Raw genomic sequence first — 13,277 nt, 5'->3', positions numbered from 1 at the left:
GAGCAAGAAATGTTCCCTGGGCGGGAGCCGTGGTTTACTCTCGACGCTATGCTCGGAGGCATCGGCTGCGGGTCCCCCTGGTCTGGTTACACAATGAATGCTGGTAGTCTGGAGTACACCTCAGTCAGGCACGCACACTAGCAAGCACGCTAGACCAACAACGGCACTAATAGACCGGTGGAGACCAACAGACGTACCGACATTGACCGCCAGCATGTCGCAGGTTGGTCGCTTCACTCAGGGAACAGCAACAAACGTGGGACCTCTCTGCACAAGCTGATGCAGGTACCCTCGGAAGCCGCTATTTCTCTGGGCCCACACATAGTCCACAAGCGCGCCCATTTGCTGGCGGGCCGTCGGGGCCACGTCCAGCAGGTCGATCTTGTGCAGAAGACTGCTGGATAGCTCTGGGACTTCGACAGCGACCGTGAACAGTGGGAATCCGATGTGGCGTAGGCACAGATCCGGCCCCAACAGCTCCTCGTGCGTCGAAAGTTCGTGCAGAATGTGGTTCGCGTGGGCCCGTGCAATGTCATCCGCCGTCCCGAATTCATGCATTGCCCGATGCGCGACCAGCAGGGCAGCACTGCGGTACATGGACGCTTGTGCGCGCATCCTCAGCCTTTCCACCTCGGTGTAACGTTTGTCGAAGTTTTCTGGTGGTGTAGGTGTCCACGCTCGCAGCATGGCCTCGATGTTGCGGAAAGACGTTGTTTCTGCTTCAGCACCGCCCGTACGCGCAGCGCTAGCTTTGTTGAGCGCTACTGCAAGGTCATATAGAATAGGCAGCATCGTAGTGCACAGGCCAGCCAGTCGGTCGACAGCGCCCTCTTCTCTAACCTGGGGCTTGACAACAGGCATCTGGCCGCGAACCAGACAGCACACAATATCCCAGAAGACGGTAGAGGTCGTAATAGGATCCAGCGAAGCATCCCGCGCCAAGCGTCCATACCACGGCTCCGCGCAAGACAGCGAGTAGCGCATAATCAACACACACCCATTACAGTTCGTAAGCAGGTCATGAGCGGCCAGCGTCTGCCCCAGTGCCAGGATCGCCAGCGCATCGTCCTCGCCCGCAATGTCGACGGTCCGCAACCGCTCCAGCGACGAGGTCCCTCGCGCGATACTGGCCTCGTTGGGCGCGCCCACACTCTCACGCGCGTCCTGCATGGTATCCGCGATGGCGCGGTAGACGTCAAACAGCAGCGGCGGCGAGCTGTAGAAGGCGCGCTGCGAGACGCGGCGCAGCGCGGACGCGAAGCTCGGCCCCAGCAGGAAGCGGTGGAAGGACCGGTAGAAATTCCGCACGAGCTCGGGCGTGCACTGCCACGGCTCGCCGTCGAAGGCCGCTCGGCATAGATCGTCGAGCGAGCTGTCGGTTGACGAGGCAATAATGGGCGACGCCATCGCGTGCGGTGTGGTGGGCTTGGGCGATGCTGCGGCGCCGGCGTCCCACACGCGTACGGCGGCACCGTTGGTGAAGTTTTTGGCTTGCGGCCGTCGGCCCTTGCGTGGGCGCTGCCGGATGGCGGTGCAGGGAGCTCCGGAGCGGGTGCACGGCTGGCAGCCTTTTGCGCCTGGGTCGGAGGTGCATTTCTCCTTGAAGCGGTGGCAGCGGTCACATGCTCGAGGTCCTCTCATCTGAACAAGTTGAGGGATTGTAATTAATGGGGGATCCTTGTCTCTAGTGCTATGTGAGGGTAACAGAGTATCAAGCGGAAAACGAGTCGCCTCCTGAAATTGAGTCTTGGCATCGACTCCACGGATCTTGCGGATCTTGTCAGGGGCAGATTCATGGTATGGAAGTAAACTTTTCGTAAGATAGGACGTTAGGCCGTGCTATGCTGGATGACCGGATAGTAGTAAAGCGTATCGACCATAGACAGCAGACCCCTGGATGGCCAGTGCCTCAGCTCACCACATCTTCTCCCAAGTCCTCCTCATGACATTCATTCCAGCCAATCTCCTCTTCTCATTCTCTTCCAGCCCACCCTCTTCCCAGACCCGACACTCAGCGTCAATTTCCGCCTTACCTCCATACACATCCGCTGTCTCTGGGTTGACGAACCTGGTCCGCTTGAACACGGTCCAGAAAATGAACAAGCCCATGGCCCAAAAGATGCCAAAATAGCTCGTGATGAAGCCCCTGGCAGTGAACGGCGCAAAGCGATCAAATCCAATAAACAGGATGCCCAGCACACCCAGGATCAAGCCAAAGATCTGTACGTACGGGGCCAACGGTGCCCGATACGGCAGGGCGTGACGGTCGATGCCCTGGCGTTTGAGGGCCCGATACCAGCCTAAGAAAGTTAAGAACATGGCAGTCTGGTTGACGATCAGGCCGGACGTCGTCAGATCCACAAACCACAAGAAGACCTCGAGCGCGGCGTTGGACGAGACCAGGAAGGTGATGCAGCTGATGAGAGACACCACCACGACGCACACCCACGGGATGCCGTGCTTGGTGCAGCGCAGGAACACTTTGGGCGCCTGTCCGTCCTGAGCGAGCGAGTACAGCGTGCGGCTGCTGGTGTAGAGGAACGCGTTGCCGCACGACCAGCCAGACAACAGGATCAAGAAGTTGATCAGGCCCGGGAGGAAGCCGTGGATGCCGACGTTCTTGATGCCGACCACCCAAGGTGAGGCGGCGGCGCCCGGGCGCGAGTCCTCGATCGCGGAAATGAGTGTCGGGTCCTGCGAGTTGCAGATGATGCCGAGGAACGCTACTCCCAAGACGTAGAAGCCGACGATGCGCCAGACGATGAGTTTGGCCACGCGCGGCACCACGCGGCGCGGGTTCTGGATCTCGCCGGCCGACAGCGAGATGTAGTCGGGTCCGCCGACGGTGAAGACGGCGTAGCGGAAGGAGACGAAGAAGGCGAGGAAGCGGCCGAGGTCACCTGAGCTGTGGTATTCGCGGAAAGCATTGCCGTCAACCCAGTTGCGGAAGCCGTACTGCGGGGCGACGTGTCAGACATCGCGGGAAGCAATTGGGAGGAAGGGAAGTACTCACAGCATCGCCATTCGGGTTGCCGCCACACATGGTAATGAAAGTGACGAGCATCAAGCCCACAAGCAGCAGGATCTTGGTGCTCGACATGACGAACTCGCTCTCGCCATACCACCTCACACCCACGAGATTCAAGAACAGACAGACCACCATAGCCATAGCAATCCACACCGCCGGGTTCACAGACGTGTTCCAATACTGCATGACCGTCGCCACGGCGCTGTATTCCGTGCACACCAACATGGTCGCGCTGTAGAAATACGTCCAGCCCATCGCGAAGCCAAAACTCGGATGCACGAAACGGGTCGCCATCTCGAAGATGGAGCCTCGGATGGGCAACCAAGCCGTCATCTCCCCCACCGCCAGACACAGCGGCCAGATGTATCCGAGTCCATAGACGATGTAGCCGACGAGCAGCGCGATGGGGCCCGCGCGTGTAAGCGTGACGCCGATGCCGACGAAGAGACCGATGCCAATGGCGCCGCCGATGGCCTTTGTGCCACGTCAGTACGTTGCTTATTGCGGTAAGATATAGAGGGTGTCACAACGCACCATGAGCTGCACGTGCCTTGAGCGCAGGTGGCGCTGCGTCTGCATGCGCGCCGGCGCCTGGGGCTTGTCGAGGTCATCCTCGTAGACGGACGGCTCACGGGCCTGCGTGATTTCGCCCGTGACTGCTTTGTTGGTGGGGGCTTCGGCGTCCATGGTGGCGTAATGATGGGTTTGTACCAGCCAGTCGTAGGTCCCTGATGGACAAGAAAGAGTGGTGAGAGGTTCAAGAGAGACTACCGGTAACGCGCTTCCCAGTTGATTATCTCACGAAGAGATGGACTGTCCGACCATTTTGTATCCCTCACCAACCCCAGAGCCGTATCTAAGACCGGCTATGCAAGGTCCACTGCCGTGCGTTATCTCGTGGATTGCCAGGATGCTCCGCCGATAGCGATGGAGACAGCTGCTTCCTCGTGGACATATTGTTCATCTCAGCAGGGTTTAGTCGATGCAGTACAGGGACTTGTTGGTATACCCTGCCTGGGCCGGGCATGCTTGCTAGGGAGTTATCGGAGGACCAACCGCGCCCGCTAGGCCGGCGCATTACCGGGGTGCTAGATGGCAGTCCGAGCGACTCAGCGCCTGTGAGATGTGGTCTGAGTGGAATCGGAAGACTAATAGGATGTGCAGAGAGTGGGCACCCAAGCTTCATCCGGCGCTGATCCCGTGTACACAAGTGCTTTGAGGAAGATCTTGGGACGTCGGTCTCCCGCTCCGTCGCTGCCAAGAGGGAGTATCCTGGTTCGCAGGCAGTGACCGGCCCGGGATACCGCGATAGTTCTTCTCACCGGCGAAGCATCTGGACAGACTCTGGGCCGATGGCGTAGGTTAGGTATAGTATGGGTCATCTCAACCAACAACTTTATGCGGAAGAACTCGTGAAGCCTGTTCCCGCACTGGTAGCGACACTTTGGTACCAGACCAGGGCAAAAGGTTGGGAACGCTACAAAGGTTCTGGACACATGCTCGATGCGCCAACACTGTCATTTCTGTTCTACAGTTCATCGACCATCTATGCCGGGTCTGCATAGCTTCCCGGCACGCGGCCCGGCTCCAACGCGGAGACTACGATAGCTCTCGCACAGCTGAGCGACCTATTCTGAATTCGGCAGGCTTCGAGAAGTCCTCGCGAAAGCTGCCGCTGTGGCTCCAACCGTGCATTCCGGGGTTGGGGGGGGGGGGGGGAGATGACCCATCTACCGCGGGTGTGCGCAGCGGCTTTGGACCTCTTCTGACGAGCATCAGGCGATGATGCGGTCAAGGATGGACCTGGTCACATCCGGAGATCCAGCTGCGACCACCTGCGAGGCGTTCCGAAGGTGACTGGGATCGAGGCAGCACTTGGTGACAGCGAAAGTAGAGGCCACAACAAGGCCAATCAGTAACCCAATTCCACTAATTTTCCCAGCTATCCAACGTCACCCAAAAACCCTGTCCCAATACACCGTCGCATTCACGCAGACATCCCTCCGGCCCTCCCACGTGACGAACTTGCCCTCATACCGACAAGCAATCTCCCTTACGACACTCCACAGCCGCCTCTCCGCATCATACCCGCAGAACGCGACGGCCTCGTCCGCGCTCGTGTGCCAGATCCGGCGCATCGTCCCGTCCGCATCCCTCGTCGGGCCCGTGACGCCGAACGACACGTCCTGGAAGATCGAGCCGGGATTCAACTTGGGGAAGTTGGCGTGCACGAACAACGGCCGTGCCATTGTCCTGCCCTCATCGTCTCCTCTGCCATCCGACGATGCCGCCGCTCGAGGCAAGTCGGTGCGGGGATCATACTGCACCATCGCCGAACCGCGCCACTCCTTGCTCGTCGTGATATATCCCAAAGCGCGGATCTTCTGTTGGACCTTGTGGAAGGACTCGTTGAACGCCAGGGCCGCCCACAGGAAGGTTTCCTTGTCGCCTTCGCCGGGCGCGCCTTGGGCTTGCAGCGGGTAGTAGAAGTCCGGGCCGTAGAAGTTGTAGTACAGGGCCAAAAGCAGAGACTGCGTGTGTTTCGACTTTGAATACATGAGCTCGCCAGATTCCGTGGCCGGCATGCGCGCCAGCGGCGGCATTTCGAGGCCGGCAATGTCGAAGAACGCCGGGCTCTCGCTTGCGAACCAGAAGTCCGGCCACAGCACCATGCCGGTGGACTGGAACGGCTCGGCCGTGAAGAGGCCGCTCGGGTCGTGCAGCGGGAAGGAGTCGGAGTCGAGGAACAGGACGTCTTGGAACGAGCTGAAGATGATGGCCATGATTTTATACTGATATTTCTCGATTCGAACCGCGAGGGAAGGGCGGAAGACGCTATCGAGCACGACACAGCGCGCAGACATGCTGGGGAACACGTTGTCGCAGATTTCCGCGTCCCATTCGTCATCGCAGGCCAAGAAGACTTCGACTGGTAGCATGCAGCCCGTCTCGCGCAGCATGCGGATCGATACGACTGAGACGGGGAGGTAGTTGCCTCCGGCTGTGGTGACGATGCCGCGGGTGCCGTTCACGAAGGGCAGTTGGTAGCGCATGTCCTCGAGATGGGTCTTGAAGGCTCGATGCGCGGTGCGGAGGGCAGAGACTTGCGTCTCGGTCACGTTGAGGCGATCAGGCCGTTGCGTGGTACGGGATGCATCGTATCCGACCACCAAGTCGCCGCCGTTGACGTGCTTTATGGGCTCGCATTGCGGCTCGTGTGCGACTAGGCGCGGAAACAACAATGCCCAGAGATCTTGTTGGGCCAGGAGCAGCGACGACGGTGCGGCTGGAGTGATCCAGCTCGGCGTAGGGATTATGGGGAATGCCCTGTTGGCGGTGTAGAATCCATATATCAAGACTGTGCTGGCGATCAGAAAGACGGGCCACCGAGAAAAGTGCTTCATCGATGAAAAGGCGTCTTGCTGAGTATTCGCGGCTGTGCAAGCAATTATCGTTGAGTATATGTCTAGATCGTGAATAGGCAGATTCCCCAGCACAGGGTCGCCAGATGGAAATCCTCAACGGCGATTCATCTCTGTCGAGACCGTCGAATATTAGACTTCAGCTCGTACCTGGCCTGGATCCAGCGCGATGAGCGCCGTCATTTCTGACAGTCAGCGAGACTTGGCCCAGCATGTTTCGGGCCAGTGGGCGTGAGCCTCAGATGCGGGCGTCGGAGGGTCGCGGGAGGACCTCTCGCTTGCAAGTCTGGAGTCTTTATTCCATGCTGACGCATAAACTTGGCTCGTGTTGGAGAACGAAGCGGGTGATGTGGGAGTGTGGCTCAGCAGCCAAAGCGACCGGAGTCGTCCGCACGGCGCCTTTTCCCACCATGATTGTCGCCACAGCACTCACTTGAAGCTCATCTTTCCTCCGTGGCCTTTGTACGCTTCAAAATATCGTCCGTCCATCCCAGTTTGCGCCTGTCTTTGTCCGTGACCCTCCCCCACTCCAACAGCAGTCGAAACACGTAAATCTGCATGTCGACTTTCCGGAGCGCCTTCTGCGCCCACTCCTTGCCCGCCTTTGCAATGGCCTCCGCTTCCGCGTCGTGGCCTTTGACATCTTGGCCACAGATCTCCGCGCTACAGCCCGCAAAGTATTCCATCAGGCGGTAAAAGTCGTCGAAGCGGTTGTTCATGGGGACGAAGTGCTTCCACGGCACGAGGCGCGCGTCGTGCCACTCGCGATAGAGCGTCGCCTTGATGGGCAGGCTGTTGGAGAGCAGGAATGCGCGGTAGCGGCCGGAGAACGAGTTGCCGTCAATGTCGGGTAGGTACTTGGACTGGTACTGCACGGAGAGCCGCTGGCCAGGCACGACGTCGTAATGCGGCGACGTGTACCAACAGGAGCCATACGGACGGTCATCGGGCTTCGTGTCGTCGTGGTCATCGCAAAACAGGTCCGTGAAGGCAGCGTCGACGTGGTGCTTGAGGTAAGCGGAGAGATGGGGTTGCAGCGCGGGCTTGAGGGGTGAGACGGCGCTGAGGTGCCACAGAGGACTGAAAATGTCGTCGGCGCGAGAAGCCCTCTGATGCGCGCTCTCGTACTTGGTTCCGTTGACGAGGGCGACAAAGCGGTGCCGGTGGAAACGCGTCCATGTGTTGGGCTTGTTCCAACCACCCGTGGCGGTGCCGCGCCAGATGACGCTGTCCGTCTTTGCATTCCATTCCCACGGGTCATCTTCCATGAAGCGCTCCTCTTCATTCCAGTACATGGGGGCCGGAAGTAAGATGTCGTTGTTGACCGTGGCGAATTTCGACCCACCAAACAGTGGCAGCAGGTCGGTGGAGGTGCTGGCCGTGAGTGGATCTGTGAGGGCCGCATGATAATACTGAATCGCCGGCTCATTGCACGGGCTTGTCGACTCGGTGAAATTGGTAACAAAACTGGGGTTTGTATACGATTGGAGATCGGGGTCGTGGGTCCGCTGCCTTGCATGAAGCATGATCTCTTCAGTGAGCATCTGTGGAGTGGTCGACTCGGTACGCCGACGCAAGGGGCTCTCAGGCGGACATGCCGCTCGCGCATAAGAGAAAGGTGGGCTGTCGTGCCACATGAGATCTGAGTCTTCTTCGTCTTCCTCCTCTGTCTCCATTCCCCATCCGCGTACTCGCCGGCGCATCTGTCCTACTGGCAGCCACTCTTTGGTAGACTGAGCTTCGGCCATCAATTCCGACATCTTCTCCCACGGCACCATTACACGAGGCTCATCCATGGGGTTCATGGGCACGACCATGTCAGGTAGGTGGCGCGACACTTCGGCAAACATCTTTGCCCAGATCGTGTGCCAGAACCAGTCGGTGGTCGCATTCGCTCTGCCGTCTTTGATCTCCACCGCCATGCCCAATTTCCTCGCCTGCGAATGTATCAAGGACGGATTAACGGCCCAGAAGGGTTCCAGGTCCTCGTATATCTGATCCCAGAAATCCTCAACAATAATAGCACCATTCTCGTGCGCATATTTATACCATTGGTCAAAGCCGGGAGGCGGATGTCTCCCTCTTCGTTCCCGATATGCTCTTGCGGCATCCTCGAGGGTGGAGGATCGTTCTCTGAGCAGAGTTTCAAACTGGCTGCCGGCATTTTTTATAAGGCTATCTATCGACGCCGAGTTGCTAGTGTCTGCGACAAGCCGTAACTGTCCATCTTCCGCATATTCCGCTGTCGCCAACCGACCGCCCGAAGGAAGATCAGATGAGTTCGCGAGAAAAGGCTCCTGGGCTGAGTCGCGTATGGGTCGCTGCCACGGGTTTATCGAAGCAAAGGGATGAAGCTGAAAATTATACCAAATGAAACAAACGAGAAAGACAGCAATGTAAGGCGCAGAGCGAGAAATCGTCGTTCGCGCCATTCTCGCGCAGGCAGTTTTGACAAAAGCGCAGGTGAACGGGACATACAGTAGAGAAGTATATCGGGCTGCCATTAGGGGCAAACACTCGGATCAGAAAGTCTGTGGCATTGAGCTGAAAGGGTGTGCGAATCAGCTTGTGCTCTACACGTACTAGCAGAGAGGCGCTCCGGGAAGTCCTTAGAGTCTCCCAAAACCGTATTCACCCCATCCACGAGGCGGGGTGGTGGCGTTGATTTGGTTCCCAGGTTGGAGTAGTCAAGTGAGATCGTCAATGTCGTGAACTCTTTACCCGAAGGCTTTCGATAAAGCTCCGACAGGAGTGACTGGCGAATGTGTCCCAGTGCAGGTAACGCGAACATGGAAAAGTAAGCAGCATTGAGCAAAGTGCCCTCGCATCCCAGTCAGCATTCAAGGTGCTCGAGCGCCGTGGGTGGTGGATACGCATGCAGCTGGTGTTCGGCTAGCTGGGCTGATTCCACAAATAAACCGTGCCGCTGACGAGCGCGTCAGCTCCAGCGCGTCTATTCATCGTTGCCAGCCCAGGCTCGCGGTGGCTCTTATACATCAGGGCAGCATGCGTCGTGAGATGTGTCAGCCCGATGGCTGACCACAAGTGGTATCACTGTAGGAGTGACGGCAACGATCATCACTCAAAGACCTTGGAACTTAAGCTTTGGTAGATCGGCGGCACAGAGTTCCAGGGGTAGACGTGTGTTATCTCACGTTGAAAATGGGTGGCGTACACGCCAGGCGAGTATCGCTTGAGAGCGAAGCGAGGTCTGGCCAAACTCCTCAGTATTCACCAGAAACCCCCCAGCAGGTCGTTCTTGATGGTGTTCTTCACACGTGTGCATGCGTGGCAGTCTCTATCGATGATCGGGCGCAGATCCGTCTTGCGCTCGAGGGCCGGCACTTGGTGTACAGGTGCAGCTCGTGTTCAGTTGGCGACTAGTGAAATCAGGGGCAGCAGGAAATCTCGGCTCACGCTGATGCTCGTAAGGGAAGATTGTCTGTCACTGGCTTGGACAAGCCACCTCATTCGGTTGGTCGCCAGATGACTTCCAGGCTGATAAGATAATCAAAGAGAGAAGAGTCAACAGTCTTGTGCTCCATATGGATGCCCTTGGCGGCGCCTGGGAGTTGTAGTGACCGCAGTCAGCACCGACCCTCGTCCGAGCGGGCCAACCTTGTCACCGCCAGCTTTAGACGCGACAGAGTATTCAGAATCATGGCTTGAAATTCTTTTTTGGGGCATTTCGGGCAAGGATGATAGCTATCTAGACTCAGTTCCAAGTCAAATCCACCGCTCAAACGCCCTGCTCCCCCAATGGCTCGTCTGCACTTCAGGGTGAGTCTATGCTTTTCCTTTTAGTGTACAATGAAAAAGAGGATATCATGAGCATCGTCGCAAGTCGCTTCCACACCTTACAGTTCATCGTGGCCCTCGGGCTCATCATCACCGTAGTCGGGCATCCCACCAGCACCCTCGTAGAGCTTGCTGGTGATGGGGTAAGCCACGCCAGAAAGCTTCTCACGCTGCTCCTCAAAGTCGTCCTTGTCAGCGGTGGCCGAGTTCTCCTCAAGCCAGTCGGTGGCCTCCTTGACGGCTTCCAAAATGGTCTCCTTGTCATCCTCGTCAATCTTGCCGCCAAGACCCTCCTCGTCATTGACCTGGTTCTTGAGGTTGAAGGCATAGTTCTCGAGCGAATTGCGGGCTTCGATCTTCTCGCGGGTAAGCTTGTCCTCCTCGGCAAACATCTCGGCCTCAGCAACCATGCGCTCAATTTCCTCCGGAGACAACCGGCCCTTGTCATTGGTGATCGTGATGGACTCAGCTTTGCCAGTTCCTTTATCGCCGGCCGTAACCCTAAGTATACCGTTGGCGTCGAGTTCGAAGGAGACTTCGATTTGGGGCACGCCTCGAGGGGCAGGAGGGATACCGGTCAACTCGAATTTGCCGAGAAGGTTGTTATCCTTGGTCATGGAGCGTTCACCCTCAAAGACCTGGATGAGGACGACCGGCTGGTTATCGGCAGCGGTAGAGAAGATCTGAGACTTCTTGGTAGGCACGACAGTGTTGCGAGGAATCAACTTGGTCATAACACCGCCCGTGGTCTCGATGCCAAGAGTCAATGGGTTGACATCCATGAGAACAATGTCAGCAGTGCCCTCCTCACCGGACAAGACACCACCCTGAACAGCAGCACCGTAAGCGACAGCCTCGTCGGGGTTGATACCCTTGCTAGCCTTCTTGCCGTTGAAGTACTCCTCGATCATAGACTGAACCTTGGGGATTCTGGTCGAGCCACCGACGAGAACAATGTCATCGATGTCGGCCTTCTTGACCTTGGCGTCCTTCAGAACCTGTTCAACAGGCTTGAGAGTCTTCTTGAAGAGATCCATGTTGAGCTCCTCGAACTTGGCGCGGGTCAGAGTCTCGGAGAAATCGTTGCCCTCGTGGAAAGCCTCGATTTCGATGCGAGTGGACATCTGAGAGGACAGGGTACGCTTGGCCTTTTCAACCTCGCGCTTCAGCTTGCCCATAGTCTTGAGATCCTTGGTGATATCGACGTTGTTCTTCTTGTTGTAGAGCTTGACAAAGTAGTCGCTAACTCTCTGATCGAAATCCTCACCACCCAGATGAGTGTCACCAGCAGTGGCCAGGACCTCGAAAACACCATCCTCGATCGAAAGTAGCGAGACATCGAAAGTACCACCACCAAGATCGTAGACAATGATCTGGGACTCTTTGCCCTTCTTATCGAGGCCGTAGGCAATGGCGGCGGCGGTAGGCTCGTTGACAACACGAAGGACGGTAAGACCAGCGATAGTGCCGGCGTCCTTGGTGGCTTGTCTCTGGGCATCGTTGAAGTAGGCCGGGACAGTAACGACGGCGTGGGTGACCTTCTTGCCGAGATAAGCCTCAGCGACTTCCTTCATCTTTCCAAGAACCATGGCGGAGATTTCTTCAGGGGAGAAGTTCTTGTTGGAGCCACCGACTTGGACATCGACGGTAGGCTTGCCATCCTTGTTGACAACGTTGAAAGGAAAGTGCTTCGCATCGCGGGTCACGTCCTTGTCATTGAACTTGCGACCGATCATACGCCTGGGATAGATTAGTAACACCATCAGATTCAGGGCGCAGGCAACTTACTTGATGTCGAAAATGGTGCGGGTAGGGTTCGCCGCATACTGATTCTTCGCGGCATCACCCACCAGACGCTCCTCATCGGTAAAGGCGACATATGAAGGGGTAATTCGGTTTCCTTGATCGTTGACGATGATTTCGACCTTGCCTCCTTGCATCACACCGACACAGGAGTAGGTGGTGCCCAGATCGATACCAATGACAGTGCCGACATCTTCAGGGTTGGTGAGGTTTTCTTGATCCTGGGCGTTGACAGAACCGATCAGAGCCAGAGGGCAGACGAAGATTAGGAGGAGGTAGAAGATGGTAGTCCACTGGAAGGTGGACGAAGCCGCTCTGCGCGCCATGATGCGGGGGCGGTCGCAGTCAGTAGAAGGAGGCTGCTATGATCCACGAAGAGAGACGCTCAACTGATCAACAGTACTATCGAGTCCTCAAGGGAGAGCGAGGAGGGAATGGGGGGGATGAACGGCGAAGAGCATAAACCTTTGCAAGATATTTAAAAATGCCCGGCATCGAAAGGACAAGCTGGCCTGCAGTGCAGCCCGCCACACCGCAGCACCCCACAATGGCCCATAACACCCAATCATCACTCGCAGCCCGAACTGCCCCTTGAAGCCACCTGGCATTGTGGTCCTTGTCATCAATGCATGCCCCAAATAGCCTTAATTCGGCTATAGAAGGCTCGAGAATATTCGAGTCATCAGGAGTCACTAGGCACTATCACAAAGAATGCCAGCTGGCACTAATGCCTACTCATGTACCCGCCACCAACCCGACGCTGTCTCTTCCACCCCTCCCTTCACAACGATCGGTACCAGGACAAGTCGGCGGACACTAATATCATGCATATCACCAATGAAAGAATTCCGGTAAGGTGACGGCGTCCACGAGCAAATCGTATCCTATACCAAAGGTGGCTGCACCCAAGCCAATCTATGGGAGGACGAATCTCAACGGAATCCCCATATGAGGCTCTGCAACTCCAACGAACAAGCTCATGTCCCAGCAAAAGCCGAGCACCACCCCTGTGGTGATCCGGACCCTTTCGAACGGCTCTCACTCGGCTCGCACTCCTCATTCGTGACTACACTCTCTTTGCCTTGTTCGAGCCATTGACAATACAGGTTTCGCGTGAAGACACTGTACACTCTGATTCGCCAGGCCGGAGATGAAACCGACTAACCTCGACTGCATCCATGCACATCACATGCAGTATGGCAATACTTGCAGATGACCCTTCACCC

General features: G+C 57.1%; 5 protein-coding genes across 5 annotated transcripts; all 5 read right to left on the bottom strand.

Moving 5' to 3' along the window:
- Window positions 1-237: 237 nt before the first annotated feature.
- On the bottom strand, window positions 238-1,407 carry HMPREF1541_05969 (uncharacterized protein; the record flags this gene model as incomplete). Its single annotated transcript, XM_008720306.1, has 1 exon — window positions 238-1,407. One exon carries the CDS (start codon window positions 1,405-1,407, stop codon window positions 238-240), a length of 1,170 nt encoding a protein of 389 aa, XP_008718528.1.
- A 507-nt stretch (window positions 1,408-1,914) lies between these two features.
- HMPREF1541_05968 (uncharacterized protein) lies at window positions 1,915-3,715 on the bottom strand (the record flags this gene model as incomplete). The annotated part of the gene is made up of 3 exons (XM_008720305.1): window positions 1,915-2,955; window positions 3,014-3,502; window positions 3,563-3,715. The coding sequence occupies 3 exons, from the start codon at window positions 3,713-3,715 to the stop codon at window positions 1,915-1,917; spliced, it is 1,683 nt and encodes a 560-aa protein (XP_008718527.1).
- A 1,265-nt stretch (window positions 3,716-4,980) lies between these two features.
- On the bottom strand, window positions 4,981-6,432 carry HMPREF1541_05967 (uncharacterized protein; the record flags this gene model as incomplete). Its single annotated transcript, XM_008720304.1, has 1 exon — window positions 4,981-6,432. The coding sequence occupies one exon, from the start codon at window positions 6,430-6,432 to the stop codon at window positions 4,981-4,983; it is 1,452 nt and encodes a 483-aa protein (XP_008718526.1).
- A 458-nt stretch (window positions 6,433-6,890) lies between these two features.
- HMPREF1541_05966 (uncharacterized protein) lies at window positions 6,891-8,882 on the bottom strand (the record flags this gene model as incomplete). Its single annotated transcript, XM_008720303.1, has 1 exon — window positions 6,891-8,882. The coding sequence occupies one exon, from the start codon at window positions 8,880-8,882 to the stop codon at window positions 6,891-6,893; it is 1,992 nt and encodes a 663-aa protein (XP_008718525.1).
- Window positions 8,883-10,307: 1,425 nt separating this feature from the next.
- On the bottom strand, window positions 10,308-12,377 carry HMPREF1541_05965 (chaperone DnaK; the record flags this gene model as incomplete). Its single annotated transcript, XM_008720302.1, has 2 exons — window positions 10,308-11,988; window positions 12,037-12,377. The coding sequence occupies 2 exons, from the start codon at window positions 12,375-12,377 to the stop codon at window positions 10,308-10,310; spliced, it is 2,022 nt and encodes a 673-aa protein (XP_008718524.1).
- Between the last annotated feature and the right edge of the window lie 900 nt (window positions 12,378-13,277).

Source organism: Cyphellophora europaea (genome assembly GCF_000365145.1).
Source record: "Cyphellophora europaea CBS 101466 unplaced genomic scaffold supercont1.5, whole genome shotgun sequence".
Lineage (NCBI taxonomy): Eukaryota > Fungi > Ascomycota > Eurotiomycetes > Chaetothyriales > Cyphellophoraceae > Cyphellophora > Cyphellophora europaea.
This window is presented reverse-complemented; position numbering and strand designations above follow the sequence as displayed.